The sequence below is a fragment of the Hemitrygon akajei genome, chromosome 2 (assembly GCF_048418815.1).
Source record: "Hemitrygon akajei chromosome 2, sHemAka1.3, whole genome shotgun sequence".
NCBI classification, from domain to species: Eukaryota; Metazoa; Chordata; class Chondrichthyes; order Myliobatiformes; family Dasyatidae; genus Hemitrygon; species Hemitrygon akajei.
In genome coordinates this window covers 152,003,568-152,024,375 of record NC_133125.1, presented here as the reverse complement: position 1 = coordinate 152,024,375, position 20,808 = coordinate 152,003,568, and the positions used below count along the sequence as shown (strand labels likewise).

The 20,808-nt window shown below is 45.3% G+C and overlaps 1 protein-coding gene across 4 annotated transcripts in view; it reads right to left on the bottom strand.

Moving 5' to 3' along the window:
* LOC140716943 (ral guanine nucleotide dissociation stimulator-like) overlaps positions 1 to 20,808 on the bottom strand; it is a 127,384-nt gene that overhangs the window by 8,705 nt on the left and 97,871 nt on the right. For all 4 annotated transcript variants that reach the window (XM_073030099.1, XM_073030109.1, XM_073030118.1 and 1 more), the window contains exons 11-16: positions 18,640 to 18,726; positions 17,230 to 17,262; positions 16,994 to 17,115; positions 13,659 to 13,748; positions 8,193 to 8,355; positions 5,839 to 6,081 (exon numbers count right to left, since the gene is read on the bottom strand). In XM_073030099.1, the coding sequence (XP_072886200.1) occupies positions 5,839 to 6,081; positions 8,193 to 8,355; positions 13,659 to 13,748; positions 16,994 to 17,115; positions 17,230 to 17,262; positions 18,640 to 18,726 (738 nt within the window). The remainder of the gene's footprint in view (positions 1 to 5,838; positions 6,082 to 8,192; positions 8,356 to 13,658; positions 13,749 to 16,993; positions 17,116 to 17,229; positions 17,263 to 18,639; positions 18,727 to 20,808) is intronic.

The following is a 20,808-nucleotide window of genomic DNA, read 5'->3' as shown; positions in this document are numbered from 1 at the left end:
TGTTATGATAGGTGCTGGAAGCTTGTTTGGGACTGTAAACTGATTGTTGGCGGGGCTTTTGGGGAGTCGGTGCGATGGAGTGAGAGAGAGAGGACGGGATGCTGGAAGCTGGGCGACGGTCCCCGGCCCAAGGTTTTCGGTGATGAGAGGAGACGGAGACAGAGGAGTGTGGAGCGACTGGTCGACCACCGTGGGGGTCCCAGGAGGCGGGTCGAGGAGTTCGGAGGGGATCGAATACCAGAAGACTTCAGTAATTGAGCTCCAACGGTTGTGCACGAAGTGGTTTGGACTTTGATAAGTTTGGCGCCTTTTCTTTTTTTTCTCTTATTCATATATACTGTATCGTTAGTAATCGCTTAGTTATAGTAATCTTTATAAATTGTACTCATTTAATCGCATAAGGTGTACTGTCTGTTTTTGGGCGAGGCGGGGACATCACACAGCATCCACACCAGCTGATTACCCAGTTTGGCGGGGCCGAAGGCTGCTCCCCCTAGACTAGAACGAGTTTGAGCGATGCCTGAGGCGACCCAGGGGTTACAATTGTTTTCGATGTGACAGAGTGGGAGGGATTAAAGGAGGAGGAGGCGTTACTAGGCAGTGAAAACGTCACAGCAGTACTCAGACAGCACAGACTGGGGAGCTCGTCTAGTGAGACTTTATGGGTAGAATTGAGGATTAAGGAAGGTGTGACCGCATTAATGGGACTGTATTATAGATCACCCAACAGCCAGCAGAATTTAGGAGAGCAAATCTGTAGAGAGATTGCAGTGTTGCAAGAAACGTAAGGTTGTAATAGCAGGTGATTTTAACATTCCACATTTTGCCTGGGACTCCTGTACTGTAAAAGGACTGGATGAGCAAGACTTTTTTAAAATGTGCTCAGGAAAGTTTCCTTAACTAACACATAGAGGTCCCAACTAAAGAGAGGACGATACTAGATCTCCTATTAGGGAATGAGATAAGGCAGATGGCTGAAGTTTGTGCAGGGGACGACTTGCATCTAGTGTTCAAAATGCCATTAGTTTCAAGGTAATTATGGAAAAGGATAGGTCAGGTCCTCAAATTGAGAATCTAAGTTGGAGAAAGGCCAATTTTGATGGTATCAGAAAGGATTTGGCAAGTGTGGATTGGGACAGGCTGTTTTCTGGCAAAGGTGTACTTGGTAAGTGGGAAGCCTTCAAAAGTGAAATTTTTAAGAGTACTGAGTTTGTGAGTTCCTGTCAGAATAAAAGGTGAGGATAACAGGTTTATGAAACCTTGGTTTTCAAGAGATACAGTGTTGAGGCCCTTGTTAAGAAAAAGAAGGAAGTACGTAGCACGTATGGCCAAACAGGAACCAATGAGGCACTTGAAGGGGATAAAAAATGCAAGGTTTACACTTAAGAAATAAGGAAGGCGAAAAGAAGAATGAGGTTGCTCTAGCAGACAAGGTGAAGAAGAATCCTCAAGTCTGTACTGATATATTAAGAGCAAAGCTGGTCCTCTGGAAGACCACAGTGGCAATCTATGTGTGGAGCCGAAACAGATGGGGGAGATGATAGTGCATTTTATTTATCTGTATTTACCCATGAGACAGATAGATGTGAGGCAAAGCAACAGCGAGTCATGGGCCCTGTATAGATTAAAGAGGAGGAGGTGCTTGTTGTCTTGAGGCAAATTAGGGTGGGTAAATCCCCAGGGCCTGACAAGCTGTTCCCTTAAACCCTGTGGGAGGTAAGTGCAGAAATTGCAGGGGCCCTATCAGAGATATTTGAAACATGCTTAGCCACGGGTGTGGTGCCAGAGGGTTAGAGGATCCTAAGAGACTGGATATACAGGTATTTGGATAGACAGGGGCTGGTTAGGGATAGTCAACATGGCTTTGTGCATGGTAGGCCATGTCTAAGCATTCTTATAGTTTTTTTGTGGATGTTACCAGGAAAGTTGATGAAGGCAAGGCAGTGGATGTTGTCTACATGGACTTTAGCACAGGCTTTGATAAGGTCCCGCCGGGGATCTTGGTCAAGAAGGTTCATTCACTTGGTATTCAAGATGAGGCAGTAATTTGGATTTGCAGAAGAAGCCAGGGAGTGGTTATAGGTGGTTGCCTCTCTGACGGGAGGCCTGTGACTGTGGGGTGCCTCAGGGATTGGAGTTGGTCTGCTGTTGTTTGGCATTTATATCAGCAATCTAGATGACAATGTGGTAAACAGCATCAACAAATATGGGGATGACACCAAGATTGGGGTGTAATAGACAGTGAAGAAAACTATCAAAGCATGGAACAGGATCTGGACCAGCTGGTGAAATGGGCTGATGGAACTTAATGCAGACAATTGTTAAGTATTGCACTTTGGGAGGACCAACCAGGACAAATCTCACTTGGTGAACAGTCGGGTACCGAGGAGCGCGGTAGAACAAAAGAATCTGGGAATACAGACACATAATTCCTTGAAAATGGCATCACAGGTAGATAGGGCTGTAAAGAGAGCTTTTGGCACACTGGCCATCATAAATCACTGCATTGAGTTCAGAAGTTGGGATGTTATGTTGAAATTGTATAAGAAGTTGTTGAGGCCTAATTTGGAGTATTGTGTCCAGTTTTGGTCACCTATTTACATCTTTCCTGTAGATAAGATTGAAAAAAGTGCAGAAAAAGTTTGCAAGGATGCTGCTCAGTTATAGAGACAGGTTGAATAGGTTAGGACTTTGTTCCCTTGAATATAGAAGACTGGAAATATTTAAGGGGAACGAACACAAGGGGGAACATCTTCACTGCGCACAGAATGAGCTGCCAGTGGTAGATGGAGGGTTAATTTCAACAGTTGAGAGACACTTGGATAGGTGCATGGATGGGAGGGAGTGGAGGGCTATGGTCTGGGTCCAGGTCGATGGGACAGGGCAGATCTATCAGTCACCTGCTACTGTCTCCCAACTCCAGCCCTTTTCCCCATCACTATGTGGCACTTACCATTGCTTGGTTAAGGTTAAAAGTTCAAAGTTCAATGTACATTTATTATCAAAGTATGTATATTATATACAGCCTTGAGATTCGTCTCCTTCCAGGCAGCCACAAAACTAAGAAACCCAACGGAACCCATTGAAGAAAAGACCGTCAAACTCCCTATGTGCAGAAAAAAACTAATCGTGCAAACAATAACAAAGCCGGTCGCCACTGAAGCTGATTCAGGGGCCTATTAAGTGCAGGCCACAGCCTCAATTCAGCACAGAGGTGGGTAAATCAAATGGAGCAACCTGTCCATCACTTCTAGCCCCGACACTCTGACCTTTTTAATCCGGCCCAACACTTAAATTGTCCAAAGCTCAGGTCATTCCTTGCTCTTGGACCTAATTGGATGTTAGCTCACCAGGAAGCAGTCAACATGTGGACCCTTGGAGGTGAAGTCATGACTCACCATCATCTCCTCAGGGGGACTAATGGAAAGCAGTGACAAAGGTGGGCAAAGGTGGTGACTCAGCATCGCCCCCTCAAGGGCACTGAGGGAAGAGCAGTGGGGCAGGTGATGGCTCATCGATGAGATCCAGGAAAGTGCAGCAATATGAACCCCTCTGATGGAAAGTGATGACTTACAGTGGCTATAAAAAGTATTCACCACCACCCTCTCCCTTGCAAGTTTCCAGGTTTTACAACATTGAATCACAGTGGACTTAATTTGGCTTTTTTTGACACTGATCTACAGGAAAAGACTCTTTGGTGTCAAAATGAAAACAGATCTCTACAAAGTGATCTAAATTAATTCCATATATAAAACACAAAATAATTGATTGCATAATTATTCACTCCTTCAAGTCATTATTTAGTAGATGCACCTTTAGTAGCATTTACAGCCTTGAGTCTGTGTGGATATGTCTCTATCAGCTTTGCATATCTGGGTACTGCAATTTTTCCCCATTCTTCTTTAAAAAACTGCTCAGGCTCTGTCAGATTGCATGGGGACCATGAGCTTATGTCCCTCTTCAAGTCCATCCACAAATTCTCAATTGTACTGAGGTCTGGACTCTGACTTGGCCACTCCAGGACATTAATTTTGTTGTTTTTAAGCTATTCCTGTGTAGCTTCGGTTTTATGTTTGGGGTTATTGTCTTGCTGAAAAACAAATCTTCTCCCAAGTCGCAGTTCTCCTACCCAGCCACGCGCTTGGCTGTCCCTGCACTACCTAGGCAACCGGGAAATCCTTGCGAGACTCATTGACTGCATCAGGTTTTCCTCTAGGATTTCCCTGTATTTTGCTGCATTCATTTTGCCCTCTACCTTCACAAGCATTCCAGGGCCTGCTGCAGTGAAGCATCCCCACAGCACGATGCAGCCACCACCGTGCTTCACGGTAGGGATGTGCTTTTGATGATGTGTGGTGTTCGGTTTATGCCGAACATAGCGTTTAGTCTGATGGCCAAAAAGTTCAATTTTGGCTTCATTGGACCATAGAATCTTCTTCCAGCTGACTTCAGAGTCTCCTACGTGCCTTCTGGCAAACTTTCATCGAGGTTTCATAAGAGTTTTATTCAACAGTGGCTTTCTCTTTGCCACTGTCCCATAAAGCTGGGACGGGTGAAGCACTCGGGCAACAGTTGTTGTATGCGCAGTCTCTCCCATCTCAGCCACTGAAGCTTGTAACTCCTCCAGAGCTGTCATAGGTCTCTTGGTGGCCTCCCTCACTAATCCCCTTCTTGCATGGTCACTCCATTTTTGAGGACAGCCTGCTGTAGGCAGATCTACAGCTGTGCCATATTCTATCCATTTCTTGATGATCAACTTAATTGTACTCCAAGGGACATTCACTGACCAGTCTCCTGACTTGTGTTTTCAATACTCTTTTTGCAGAGCTGCTTGGAGTGTTGGTTTGTCTTAATGGTGTAGTTCTTGCCAAGATACTGACTCATCAGCAATTGGACCTTCCAGATATAGGTATCATTTTACTACAATCAATTGAAACACTTTGACTGCACTGAATTCTCCAAATACAGATCTCCATTTAACTAAGTGACTTCTAAAACCAATTGGCTGCACCAGTGATGATTTGGTGTGTCATATTAAAGTGGGGGAGGCTGATTACTTATGCAATCAATTATTTTGTGTTTTATATTTGCTATTAATTTAGATCACTTTGTAGGGATCTGTTTTCAGTTAGACACAAAAGAGCCTTTTTCTGTTGATCAAAGTCAAAAAGAACAACTAAATCCACTGTGATTCAATGTTGTAAAACCATAGAACATGAAAACTTCTGGGGGGGGGGGGGTGAATACCTTTTATAGGCACTGTAGCATCTCCTCCTCAAGGGCACACTTAGATTAGATTCTAAAGTGTCACTTTTCTTGCGGTTTAACTTTCTTTTTACTTAGTTTATATATTTGTATCAGATATAGCTGATTAGAAATCTGCATACATACAGCTGGCTCTGTATATTTTATGTTTCATTTTCTGCAGGCCTGTGTCACACCAGATTAAATCAAACTGTATCATAGGCTGTGCATATCAAAAGCATTTCCTTATCTGACCAGTTTGTGCTCAAGATTCGTATCAGAATGGCCACGAGGCAAGGTTTCCTTCTTTGTTCTTTCTTTGCGCACTCTCCATCTCTCTCCTCCTTGCTTACAGTCGAGTTAGTCAGTTATTTCTTTGTTCTGAACACATAATAAAATGGTTGTGACAAGATTTACACCTGATTCTTAATGTCCCAGGAGCCTTATGGGCAACAGCATCTCCAGATCCAACAGCACCAATGGCGGGCGTTCTACAGATCCCTGTGGGTGAAGGTGGTGACTCACCATCGCCCCCTCAAGGAGACTGAGGGAAGGCCAGAGGATGCTGGAGGAACCCACCCAACGAGGACTCACCAGGATGCTCTTGTAAACGTTTCCGGTACTGATGTCCAGGCGCACGCGGATGATGCGGCAGTCAGACTGCGGCGAGCCCATAGACACCGAGGGAGAGGTGTAGGTGGCCCCACAGGAGGCCGAGCGACGGTGGCCCTTCACAAAGCTGGCGGTGGGGGAGAGGGCTGAGAGGGAGGGGGAGCAGGTGGGGGTGGGCTCGATCCCAGCTGAGTCCAGGGAGGAGACAGAGGGGAATTTTGATTGCTGTGAAAGGAGAGACAGAAAGATCAGAATCAGATCTGTTATCACTAATTGTGACATTTGTTTTGTGGCAGCAGTACAGTGCAAGAAAAAAAAATTAATATTAGTTACAATAAAAAGTAAGTCAATAGTGGAAAAGAGGAATAGTGAGGCGGTATTGATGGGTCCGTGGACCATTCAGAAATCTGATGGCAGAGGGGAAGAAGTTGTTCCTAAACTGCTTGAGTGTGGCTCTTCAGGCTGCTGTGCCTCCTCCCTGATGGTAGTAACAAGAAGACAGCATGTCCGAGGAGGTGAGGGTCTTTAATGGTGATCATCTTCTTGAGGCACCTCATCTTGAAGATGTCCTCAGTGGTGGAGATGGAGGTGGAGTTGGCTGAGCTTACAGCCCTGTGAGGCTTCTTTTAATCCTGTGCATTGGAGCCTCCACACCAGGCATTGATACAACTAGACAGAATGATCTCCACAGTGCAGCCGTAGAAATTTGCTAGAGTCTTTCAGGACATACCAAATCTTCTACAACTTCACAACTACTACAACTGAGAAAGGTTGGGTTAACCTAGGATGGAGGAACACAAGACACTGAACATAGTCATCATCTTCCTTAAAGGTCCTAGGGAAGATCATCAGCCAGATTTTGTGTAGTCGGCTGAAGGAGAGCCAACTTCAGACAGACTCTGATAATCCCACACACTCATCAATTCAGTGATGTCAAAGAGAATGAACTTTGAGCTCAGTCCATCCCACACATATCTCCCTTCCAGTGACTCTGTCTACACTTCCCAGTGTCTCAGGGGAACAGCCAACACGATCACCCTGGTCATTCTCTCTTCTCCCCCACTTCCTTTGAACAAACGATACAAAAACTTGAGAACATGAACCACCAGGTTCCAGGACGGTTCCATAGATGTTGCCTGACCTGCTGAGTTCCTCCTGCACTTTGTGTGTGCCGCTCAGGATTGCCGGCATCTGCAGAATCCCCTCTATTTATGAGTTGCAGCCTTTCCTCTGCTCTTATAAGACTCTCAAATGCTGAAGATGAACTCTTGATCCCTCCCAATCTCTGTTCTTGAGGCTCTTACGCTTATCTATCTATCTGCACTTTCTCTGTAACACTCAATTCTGAACTTTAATTTCCTTTTTCTACTTATGTAAAGAATGATCTGCTTGGATGGCATGTAAGTGAAGCTCTGCATTGTATCTCGGTACATATGACAGTAACAAGCCAATTACCAATAAGGTCTTTAATTCCCCACAGCTTTTATGATATCATGCAGTCATTATAGTAAACACTCCCCTCAATCCTGACTGTAAATGCAACACTAAATCCAAACTTAATGTCAGCAAAACCATGGAATTAAATGGAGGAACTCAGCAGGCCAGGCAGCTTTTTCACAACATTCTCTGCAAACTCTAGAAACTGCTGTACATGAAACTCCCGAGAGATCAGCATGTACTGAGATACTTTAACCACCCCGTCTGGCATCAACAAGCATTCTACGGTCACTTAGATCACACTTCTTCCCCTTTCTGATGTCTGGTCCGACCGATAACTGAACCTCCTGACCACGTCTGCATGCTTTTATGCATTAAGCTACTGCCACATGATTGGCTGATTAGATATTTGCATTAACGAGCAGCTGTACTTAATAAAGTGGTCGAGTGTATATTCCCAAACTGCTGTTAATGTATGCTTCTTATTCTGTTGTACAAGTATAATTTATGCTAACTTAAGCACTAATTCACGTTTGCAATGTACAGCGATGATGCTACAAAAAAAAGATAACTTTCGTGAGCATGGTATGCCCATGACACCAATCAACTTGAACTTCCCAATGACTAGAAGTTGGCTGGAAAGAGAAGTTGTGTTTACAACAGGGATCGAGGAAAACTACAAATTAATTACAGAAACATTAACAGACTTGATCCCACCATATCACAGACAGCTCCTTGGTACAACCACGTCCCTCCCCTACCACCCCTACTACTCAACATGAACTCATTTTCTCTCTCAGGTCTACCGATCCACCCTCACCCAACCACAATCCACAATATTAATCGTTTCGTTGCTTGTAAGGCGTGTGTAAAACGTCGTTGGCGAAGGAGCCAATTACCCAGGCAATCTTGCAGAGAAGAGCATTGATGGGCTTCAGGGAGTGTTCCTTAGCTCCTGGGGTCTCAGAGGCACTGGCCAGGTCCAGGGGTGGTGAGGCAGATCTCTCCCAGGGTGGGAGACCTCCCGAGAGCACGGTGGGGCTGTTCTGGCTGGGCTGAGGGCTGTAAAAAAAACAGATGTCAGGTTAGCAAGACCATCCAGTGGTGTGATTTGGAAAGCCCAGGGGAAATATTGGCAATTGATAGGCCATGGCAGATTCTGGGAATCGAGAAACCACAGGAGATTCTGTGAAAAGAAGCAACAGGAGATAGGAGATCCTGGAGAAAGAGGGATCAGATTTGATCCTATGAATTGAGGGATCAGAAGAGATCTTTGAAATCAAGGAGCTACGGCAGATCCTTTGAATCAAAGAGCTGTGGAGATTCTGGGAATCAAAGGAACAAGAAATAGGAGACCGTTCAGGTCCAGGAGAGTTCCCAGGAATCATGAGTCCAGGAGATAAGAGACTTTGGGAATCAAAGGATCAGTGAATGGGAGATCCTGGAATATGAGTGGGTAAGGGATCCTGGGAAATGAGGAATCATGAGAGGAGAGAACTTGGGACAGAGGGAGAGAGCTGGAGCAGAGAGCACACAGAGGGACCGATAACAGGAGATGTGTTGAAGGGAGGTTCCCCTGGGTGTTGTTGAGCTTGTGTGGAGGGATGGGGGCTGAGTGACACCAGCAGTCCACCCTGCTGGGACAATGGGAGGCAACTAATGTCCAGGCTTGATTCCAGAAGCGAAAGGAAGATCAGTGGTGGAGACCAACTTTTCCCATGAATACCATCTCACACCACAACTCACCATCTCGCCCAACCCATCTCCCAACCTACACCGCATGCTCACATTGCACTCTGACCATCTCATCTGTGACAGCTCTGTCAACCGGCCAGATGGAGTCATATTGCACAGAAACAGGTCCTTTAGCCCACCAGGGTTATGCTGATCATCACATACACATTTAACTAATCCCGTTTACCTGCACTTAGAGTGTAGCCATCTCTGCCTTTGTGGTTCAGAGCTTGTTTTAGAATCACAGAGTCACTCAGTATGAATTAACTTCGGCCTAAATGTTCCTGCCGATCAAGAGCTATGCTGTGTTGGGCCCACATCCCTCTAAACCTTTCCTGTCCAAGTACTTTTCAACTGTTAATATATCTCTCTCGACCATTTCCTCTGACAGCATTGTTACGTACCCGTGACACGTGACAGTGGTACCCTTGTCACGTGACTGGGGTTGAAGTTATACTGGACATGAGGTAATGGTGGAGTGATGTCATTTTCCCGCCAGTAGAGGTCATGTGACAGGTTTTTTCTACAGGGTATAAAAGGAAGACCCACCCTGTCAGGTGGGGCAGTTCGTGGCTGGATTTGCCAAGATGACTTCATATCACTGTGTGATTTAATGTGATGACGCAGTTTAGTTAAAAATGAAGTTTTATATAATGCCTAAAGTTTAGAAGGTCAGAGCCAACGGTTTCTTTGCTAAGGGAGAGTGAAGTTTGGAAAATGGAGATCGAGGAAAATCGATTTTCGATGGATTGACTTCGACCTTGTGTGATCCTCATTCGGAAGGATTTCGTTTACTATTCTCACGATAGTCTCCGCTGGAAAAAGCGGGAGATTGAGAATATTGTGGAAGGAAGGTCAGTCACTTTAAGTTGTTATATTTAATAAAATTCGACGTGGGAGTTCGACGCTGGGAATCGAAGGACATCGACGTGGAAGAGAATTTACATCGCTTTAAAAAGTCTCTCCTTTTAAAAGTACCGTGAGCTTTTGAACTGTCGGCATATCGCTTTAAAGAACTGAGTTTTTTTCAATACCGCTTTAAAGACTGTTTGGGACTGCAACGCTATTAAGGACTGTTTGAGCAGCTGAGCTCGGATCATTGTTTGGGTTTGTTTACTTTTGAAGGGGGTTTGTTATCAGTGTTTAATAAACGTGTTATTTGTTATAAAACCCTTCGTCTAACTCATCTATAATTATTGTTGCCTGAATACGTAACAGCATCTATGGAAAAGAGTAAACAGTCAACGTTTTAGGCTGATGATGACGACGTTGACTCAGGCCTGAGAGGCCAGTGTCGGGCATTTTCATGCCTTACAAGGCACGGAATGAAAGACTGCATGGCGAGCCACTCCTCACACAGAAACTTCGCAGTATCTTTCTTTATTTTACGAGTCAAGTTGCGAGCTCAACGCTCAACCCAGCATGGATGGAAAGCGTACTCGGGAATGGTCCGACTGGATTCGAAAGAGGAAAGAGAAGCAGAATAAAGGGTGTAAAGGTAGTAAGGTAGAAGGGCTAAAGTGCGTGTACTTCAATGCAAGAAGCATCAGGAACAAAAGTGATGAACTAAGAGCTTGAATACATACATGGAATTACGACGTAGTGGCCATTACGGAGACTTGGCTGGCACCACGGCAGGAATGGATTCTCAATATTCCCGGATTTCAGTGCTTTAAAAGGGATAGACGGGGGGAAAAGGGGAGGAGGGGTGGCATTACTGGTCAGGGATACTAGTACAGCTGCAGAAAGGGTGGGTAATGTAGCAGGATCCTCTTTTGAGTCAGTATGGGTAGAAGTCAGGAACAGGAAGGGAGCAGTTACTCTACTGGGGGTATTCTATAGGCCCCCTGGTAGCAGCAGAGATACCGAGGAGCTGATTGGGAGGCAGATTTTGGAAAGGTGCAAAAATAACAGGGTTGTTATCATGGGTGACTTTAACTTCCCTAATATTGATTGGCACTTGATTAGTTCCAAGGGTTTAGATGGGGCAGAGTTTGTTAAGTGTGTCCAGGATGGATTCCTGTCACAGTACGTTGACAGGCCGACTAGAGGGAATGCCATACTAGATCTAGTATTAGGTAACGAACTGGGTCAGGTCACAGATCTGTCAGTGGGTGAGCATCTAGGGGACAGTGATCACTGCTCCCTGACCTTTAGCATTATCATGGAAAAGGATAGAATCAGAGAGGACAGGAAAATCTTTAATTGGGGAAGGGCAAATTATGAGGCTATAAGGCTAGAAATTGCGGGTGTGAATTGGGATGATGTTTTTGCAGGGAAATGTACTATGGACATGTGGACAATGTTTAAGGATCTCTTGCAGGATGTTAGGGATAAATTTGTCCCAGTGAGGAAGATAAAGAATGGTAGGGTGAAGGAACCATGGGTGACAAGTGAAGTGGAAAATCTAGTCAGGTGGAAGAAGGCAGCATACATGAGGTTTAGGAAGCAAGGATCAGATGGGTCTATTGAGGAATATAGGGTAGCAAGAAAGGAGCTTAAGAAGGGGCTGAGAAGAGCAAGAAGGGGTGAAGGAAAACCCCAAGGCATTCTTCAATTATGTGAAGAACAAAAGGATGACAGGAGTGAAGTTAGGACCGATTAGAGATAAAAGTGGGAAGATGTGCCTGGAGGCTGTGGAAGTGAGCGAGGTCCTCAATGAATACTTCTCTTCGGTATTCACCACTGAGAGGGAACTTGATGAGGGTGAGGACAATATGACTGAGGTTGAAGTTCTGGAGCATGTTGATATTAAGGGAGAGTAGGCGGTGTTGTTAAAATACATTAGGACGGGTAAGTCCCCGGGGCCTGATGGAATATTCCCCAGGCTGCTCCACGAGGCAAGGGAAGAGATTGCTGAACCTCTGACTAGGATCTTTATGTCCTTGTTGTCCACGGGAATGGTACTGGATGATTGGAGGGAGGCGAATGTTGTCTCCTTGTTCAAAAAAGGTAGTAGGGATAGTCCAGGTAACTATAGACCAGTGAGCCTTACGTCTGTGGTGGGAAAGCTGTTGGAAAAGATTCTTAGAGATAGGATCTATGGGCATTTAGAGAATCATGGTCTAATCAGGGACAGGCAGCATGGCTTTGTGAAGGGCAGATTGTGCCTAACAAGCCTGATAGAGTTCTTTGAGGAGGTGACCAGGCATATAGATGAGGGTAGTGCAGTGGTTGTGATCTACATGGATTTTAGTAAGGCATTTGACAAGGTTCCACATGGTAGGCTTATTCAGAAAGTCAGAAGGCATGGGATCCAGGGAAGTTTGGCCAGGTGGATTCAGAATTGGCTTGCCTGCAGAAGGCAGAGGGTCGTGGTGGAGGGAGTACATTCAGATTGGAGGGTTGTGACTAGTGGTGTCCCACAAGGATCTGTTCTGGGACCACTACTTTTTGTGATTTTTATTAACGAGTTGGATGAAGGGTGGGTTGGCAAGTTTGCAGACGACACAAAGGTTGGTGGTGTTGTAGATAGTGTAGAGGATTGTTGAAGATTGCAGAGAGACATTGATAGGATGCAGAAGTGGGCTGAGAAGTGGCAGATGGAGTTCAACCCAGAGAAGTGTGAGGTGGTACACTTTGGAAGGACAAACTCCAAGGCAGAGTACAAAGTAAATGGCAGGATACTTGGTAGTGTGGAGGAGCAGAGGGATCTGGGGGTACATGTCCACAGATCCCTGAAAGTTACCTCACTGGTAGATAGGGTAGTTAAGAAAGCTTATAGGGTGTTAGCTTTCATAAGTCAAGGGACAGAGTTTAAGAGTCGCAATGTAATGATGCAGCTGTATAAAACTCTAGTTAGGCCACACTTGGAGTACTGTGTCCAGTTCTGGTCGCCTCACTTTAGGAAGGATGTGGAAGCATTGGAAAGGGTACAGAGGAGATTTACCAGGATGCTGCCTGGTTTAGAGAGTATGCATTATGATCAGAGATTAAGGGAGCTAGGGCTTTACTCTTTGGAGAGGAGGATGAGAGGAGACATGATAGAGGTGTACAAGATATTAAGAGGAATAGATAGAGTGGATAGCCAGCGCCTCTTCCCCAGGGCACCACTGCTCAGTACAAGAGGACATGGCTTTAAGGTAAGGGGAGGGAAGTTCAAGGGGGATATTAGAGGAAGGTTTTTCACTCAGAGAGTGGCTGGTGCGTTGAATGCACTGCCTGAGTCAGTGGTGGAGGCAGATACACTAGTGAAGTTTAAGAGACTACTAGACAGGTATATGGAGGAATTTAAGGTGGGGGGTTATATAGGAGGCAGGGTTTGAGGGTCGGCACAACATTGTGGGCCGAAGGGCCTGTAATGTGCTGTACTCTTCTATGTTCTATGTAACCCGGGAATCTCCGTTCCGGAGTCTGGCGCTGATGTCACTGCTCCACCAGCCAACCCTTCATCCATCCTGATGAAGGGTTTCGGCCTGAAATGTCGACTGTTTACTCTTTTCCATTGATGCTGCCTGGCCTGTTGAGTTCCTCCAGCATTACTACTGTTTAAATATTGTCAGTCTCTGCATCTTACAGCCCATCAGCCAACATGCTCCAGATTCCATCCACATGCCCCCCCCCACCTCGAAGCACATTCTGCACTGAAAGTTACATGATGATGGCAGCTTTGTATGAGATACTGGACTTACTCATCGCAGGGGGTGATAACCAGAGTAGGCCGAGGTTTTGACGTTGGGCTAGCCAGCTCCAGTGGCTCGAGTTCACAGGACAGCTTGTAACTACAACAGGCAGAGACAATTGATTAGTTGATAATTAATTACTCGATTGAACAATACCTGGGCATTGACTACAGGAGTTGGCAGTTGGACAAGACTTTGGTGTGACTGCTCTTGGAGTATTGTGTGTAGTATTGGTTCCCTGTTATACAAAAGATATGAGTTATTTATTAATTTTATTTAGAGATATAGCGTAGTGTAGGCCCTTCAGGTACTTCAAGCCCACTGTCCCAGCAACCCAAATTTACCATTTCCAAATCACGGGACTGTTTACAATGACCAATTAGACTATCTGGTACGACCTTGGATTGAGAGAGGAAACTGGAGGACCTGGAGAAAACTCCCATTCCATAGGGAGGATGTATAGGAACTCCTCACAGAACAGTGCCAGAACTGAACTCCGACCCGGTGTACCCATCCAAGGACTTCTCAGATGGTAGCTGCCTCAACCAGTTCCTCCATCTACCGACCACCCTCTGAGTAAAGCAGTACCTGTCAAGTGGGCTTTCAGCCTTTTTCTGTCTCATCCGAAATCTACGCCCCCTAATTTTGGTCCTCCCTACCCTGGGGGAAAAGACTGTCTCTCTCCATTTTAAACATTTCTATAAGCTTGCACCTCATTCCATTGCATTCCAAGTAATAAAGAACAAGCTGGGCCAAGTTCTCTACAACTCGGACCCTCGAGTCCTGGTTACATCCTTGTAAAATCTTTCCTGCACTCTTTCCGGTTTAAACAATTCTCTCCTATAATAAAGTGACCAAAATTGTACACAGTGCAGCCTCACCAACGTCTGGTTTTTCTGCAAAATATTATCACAACTCCTATACTCAAGTGTCCCGATTGACAAAAGCTAGCATGCTAAGCACCTCTTTCACCACTTTCTCCCTTTCAATGAATTATGTACTTGTATACCTGTTGCATTATACTCCCGAGTTCCCTAACATTAAAAATGTAAGTGTGACATTGATTTGACTTTGCAAATTATATCATCCCTATTGAAGTATACTTACCACTCCTTGACCACTTCTCTAACTGATCAGAACCCCCTGTAATCTATAATATTCTTCTTCTCCATCAACTACACCTCCAAATTCTACGTCACCTGAAACCTACTGATCGACCACTGCCCATTCACATCCAAATCATTTATATAAAACACAAATAAGAGGAGTCCCAACATTGACCACCAGTCACCAGCCTCCACTCTGGGAAACAGTCTTCAACACTCTACCTCCTACCTCAGAGCCAGGTTTGTAAACACCTGACTATACTCTCACCCGTAAGGTTATGAGACATATTGTTAGGGGAGATAGAATCTTTGTCCTCATGTTAGGGGTATCAAAAACAAGAATTTACAAGTTTAAGATAATAACCTAGTACATATCAAAACTGCTTCGCCAAAAATGAAAATCCAATGAAATAAAACCCTGCAGATGCTCAGTGTCTGCGACAAAAACAGAGAATCACAGAAACACTGAGTGTCTCAGACAGAGTCCATGGAGAGCGGAACCATGAATGACTTGGGTGTCCAACACTTCGTCAGAACTGCACTGCCTCAGGTCAATTCTCTATGCATCTGGCAGATAGAAACAGGAACCAACTGTGCGTTGAAAGCTTCTGAGACAATGGCTGCCCGTAATCTGTCAAGGCATTGAGCTCAAGAGTCAGGAAGTTTTGTAAGCTGCAGGGAGTGAGACCATCTTTAATAACATGTGCTCTGGATAGTGCTGAAAGTCCGAGGCTCAGCACTTGAGCTGGCCCAGCCAGAGGCATCTGGGGCATCTGGCAGTCACTTCAGGTCACCCCCCCCCCCCCCCCCGCCATTATAAGGAATTGTGGAGGCTTTAACAAGCGTGTAGAAGAGATTCACAAATAAGCTGCCTGGATTTGAAGGCATGTGACATAAAGAGAGGTTGGACAGACTTGGGTCGTTTTCTCTGGAGTGGAGGAGGCAGGGGGGAGACCTGATGGTGTTTTATAAAATCATGAGAGGCACAGACAGAGCAAACAATCAGAATATTTTCACCAGGACTGAAATGTTTGTTACTACAGGCCATGCATTTAAGGTGAGAGGGAAAAGTTCAAAGCAGATGTGCAGGGCTCCCCCAAGGCATCTCTGTCTAACAGCCTTTTAAACACCTCTACACCTGACATCCTATTTTAGGCACCCTTCCCTCTGTATGCAAAAAATAATCTTGCCCCGCAGATTTTTAAACTTTCCCTGCTTCATCTTAAATATGTGTGCTTTAGTACTTGGCAATTCCACCTCAGGATGAAGTTTCTCACTCTACCCCATGTAGGCCCCTCAGAATTTTATAAACTTCTATCACTTCTCCCCTTAACCTCAGTGCACCAGAGAACCAAAACTTGTCTGAGCCCTCCTTGCAGCACCTGCTCTTTAAACTAGTGAACCTTTCTTGTACCCTCTCCAAAGACTGCACACCCTTCCTAATATGGGGCAGCCAGAATCGCGACAAGTGGAAATCCAGATTACACCCAATCCAGCTATTAAAATCAGGACAGGTAGAAATCCAACATACTGCTCAATTCAGAGAAATCTCTACAATTTGACCATAGCCTTTTGTGCCAGTTTAAATTGGGAGAGTGTAAAAGGGCAGCAATCAGTGTTAAAATCACAACAAGTCGTCGGAGAGGCTGCATTTGGAACATTGTGTTAAGTTTTGGTCACACTGCCATGAGAAAAAGGCCATTCAGCTGGAAAGAGTGCAGAGGAGGTTTACAAGGATGTTGCTGGGACTGAGTTGTGGGGAAGTTTTTACACTGGAGGAAAAGGAGGGTTGAACCTTATTGTTGTTGTTCAGTCGTTCAGTCAGGTCAGATTCTTTGTGACCTCATGGCAAGATGCGGAAGTAGACTGCCAGGCCTTTCTTCCACACAGATACTGCTGCTGCCCAAGTTGGGAGCCGGCTGGGTTTGAACTCAGGACCGTCTGCAATGAAGTCCAGTGCTGACGCCACTACACTGTGCCTGACCTTACGTAGGTGCGTAAAAATGTGAGGGGTTCAGACAGGGTGAATGCACACAGTCTTTTCCCCTGGGTTGAGGAGTTACGAATTGGAGGGCATAGGTTTAAAGTGACAGGAGCGTGTGCACTGTCCCTCTTTCTGAAGTCAATGACCAGCTCTTTTGTTTAGTTAACACTGAGGAAAAGATTGCTGTCCTGACACCGGGTCACTACATTTAATTAATAATAAAGCTACGACCAGTTGCAGTCATGGGATCTCACCTCTCAGCCTCACTGAGGGACTGCAGGTTGTAGAACCAGTTCAGGAACTCGGGCTCCCTCTCAAAGCTGTAGTTCTTACAAGCTTTTTGTAGCAGCTTAATCTGGGCGATGATTTCAAACTCCTGCCATTCAGCCACACATGCAGACACAAAAGCAACAGGTAAAACAAAGTCAGCACCACATGATATGAACAAGGACATGTCAAAAAATTCAAGGTGTTCTGTAGAAACACTTACCTTTCTCCTCTTGTCGAAGTTGATCATTCCATCCTGGAAGGTAAGAGGCAGGGTTAACAAAAGCTGTGTCTCAAAATCACTTGAGGTTTGAGGTCTGTCATTATCCCTTCAGGAAAAGTCAGGAAGACCAGTCCTTCCCCAGTGGACTTCCCTCAGCTGGAAGCACTGGCACACATCTTTAATGGTAACAGTTGGTCCAATCATTCCATTGACTTGGAGGTTGGGTTAGTAGTGAGGAAGGCAAATGAAATGTCAGCATTTATTTTGCGAGCAATGAATATTAAAGCAAAGGTGAATTTTTCTAAGGTATTGATCAGACCAGTTTTGGGCCCCATTTCTAAGGAAGGATGTGCCGGTATTGGAGAGGGCCCAGAAGATAATTATGAGAATGATTCCAGGGATGAAGGGTTTGAAGAATGAGGAATGATTGATGGCTCTGGGCCTGTACTCACTGGAGTTTAGAAAGATGAAGGCAGGATCTCATTGAAACCTAGCAAATATTGAAACATGTGGACAGAATGGAAGTGGAGATGTTTCCAGTGATCGAGGAACCACCTCAGCATAGAAGGTTGCCCCTTTAGAACTAGGATGAGGAGGAATTTCTTCAGCCAGAGGGTGGTGAATCTGTAGAATTATTTTTTTTCTTTTTTTTGTAATTTACTCTTTATTGAAGTTCATCAAACAAACTTTTCCATAATATGTATCTCAGATACTATACATATCATAGTCATATTTGCCACAAATCTCCACTTAATATTTATCTGAGGTATACACTTAAAGAAAAGAGAGGAAAGAAAGAACAAGCAAAAGGAGGAAACTATGTACAAGTAGGGAGTGATTTTTTTAACAACATATTCATTGATTTGTGAGAATAAAATCAGGCCTATGAGGTATGTAATTAAACCATTTTTCCCAGTATGAATCAAATTGTTCCAACTTATGATTAACAGATACTGTTATCTTCTCCATTTTGTAAATGTGTTTAAACATCTTTAAGTGTGAAATACCCTTAGAAAGTAAGGCCATATGTTTTGGGTATATACCTCAAGAATGGTTCAAAAGAGATAACTATTTAATGAATATACTCTGGTAAAAAGACTCTTACCAGGAAATGACTAATACAGAAGAGCCCAACTTAAACACATGGATGGAAATTACAATGGACATTTACAAAATGGAATCTGTAGAATTCATTGCCAAAGATGACTGTGGAGGCCAAGACATTGGGTATATTTAAAGTCAAGGTTGGTAGTTTCTTTAGTAAGGGTGTCAAAGTTTATGGGTAGAAGGTAGGAATATAAATCAGCCATGATGGAATGGAGAATAAGACTAGGTGGGCCAAGCTGCCTACTTCTGATTCTATGACTTATAATCTAACTGACCTCCACATCTTATCTCCATTGCACTCACCTCAACATAGTCCTTCACCGCCGTGTCCAACATCACCAGGTCTGTGAGAAAGGTGCCGAGGTAGGGCACTGTGCCTTGGATCAGGTTCTGCAGAGATGGAAAACATGCGAGTCACCCTCGGCCCTCCTCACTGCCCTTCACACGCAGAAAACTGGGGCCTCATACCCTGCCACTGGCACTCCGTACCGACACATCAGTGTGTCACTCCCTCCCCATGATTGGCACGTCAGTCTGTCACTCCCTCCCCATGATTGGCACCCCAGTCTGTCATTCCCCATGATTGGCACCCCAGTCTGTCACTCCCCATGATTGGCACGTCAGTCTGTTACTCCCTGTCCATGATTGGCACCCCAGTCTGTCACTCCCCATGATTGGCACGTCAGTCTGTTACTCCCTGTCCATGATTGGCCCCCCAGTCTGTCACTCCCTCCCCATGACCAGCACTTGGAAGAACACACGCTGCTGGTTTCGGATGTGTCACTTGGAGAAAGGGAAGCTCTGGGCTGGACACTTTGGAGGTTGGGGAGGACAGCGATCTGCTGCTCAGTGAAAGAGTTCCTGGTAAGCCAACGGTGCGCTTGGGTGCAGCAACCACTCTGGAACCAAACAAAGGTGCAATTGTTCATTCTTTTATGACACTGCTGGATATGAAGAACATCAAGTTCTGCAGCAAGTTGCCCAGGAGTTGCACGTCTGGACTTCTCTTGTACCGTTGTTGTGTTGTCACCTGGTTTTGTGGTGTACTACTGTGCCCAGGGAGTGTGCAATCCAACAGAGTGGGTCGTTGTCTTGGACATTTTTTCAACACCCTGTTGGACATTGGCAGTGTAGAATGCTGTATGGCTGATTCACTGGTGGGGGTGCTGCGCAGCGCAGACCAGGCCTCCTGCCGTGGAGTCACCTGCGGCATCCGTCCAGGAGAGGACGCACTGAGGTGGTGTGGGGGAGAGTAGAGGCCTCTGCGGGCAGCATGGAATCCAGATCAGATTGGGCACTGCTCCCTCCCTTTGGTGCTGCTCTCCAGTGTTCGCTCAATGCTGCACTCTGCTGTTCACTCAGTGGAAGAACAAGCTGGACCAGGACAACATTCTACAGCCTATAGCACCCAGGGACTTGGGCTGTTTTTCGGTGTGACTGTATGTTTTCTGCAATTGTTTTTCACCTTGGCCCAGCGGAACACTGTTTTGTCCAGCTGTATTTGTGTATGATAATTAAACTTGAAGTTGAAGTGAAGTTGCAAATTGGAATAAAATGAGGTGACTGGAGTGGGGCTGGAGAGGAGAGTGATGCGTAGTCGAGAAAGTGAATCCCTGGATTGAAGTACTGCAGTGGGACCAGGGAAAATCATGACCCGTCACTTGGAGAAAGGGAAGATCTGGACTACAGTACCTTTGGGTCACTGTAGTGAGACTGGGGAAGAGAGCAGCCTGCCATTGAGACACAAGAGACCAGAGATGCTGGAACCTGCAGCAACAATCTTCTAGTGAAAGACAACAGGGGGAGTAGCATCTGTGGGAGAAAAGCAATCAGCGACATTTTGGGGCAAAACCCTGCATTACGTCTGTTACTCGGAGAAAGGGAACTTCTGGACTGGTGTATGATGAGAAGACAGGAAGTGGAGTGTCTCACTTGGATAAAAGGAAGTTCTGGAGTGGAGTTGTCATGGTGACTGGAGTGGGTCCAGGAGAGCACGTCACGGGAAACAGGAAGGGAATCAGAGTCAGTATCAGGTTTAATATCACTGGCATATGTTGTGAAATTTGTTGTTATGTGGGCAACAGTGCTTTGTAATACATAGTATTAAAACTGTATTTTACAATTAAATTAAATAAGTAGTGCAAAGAGAGAAAAGAAGAAAGTAGTGAGGTTGTGTTCATGGGCTCATTGTCCATTCAGAAATCTGATGGTAGAGGGAAAGAAGCTGTTCCTGAATCATGGAGAGTGTGCGTTCAGGCTTCTGTACCTCTGCCCTGATGGTAGCAATGAGAAGATGGCATGTCCTGGGTGATGGGGGTCCTTACTGACATTTGCCACCTTTTTGTAGCATCTCTCCATGAAGATGTCCTGGATACAATGGAGGCCAGTGCCCATTATGGAGCTGTCTGAGTTTGCAAACTTCTGCAGCTTATTTTGATCCTGTGCCCTCCGCCCATACCAGACAGTGACACA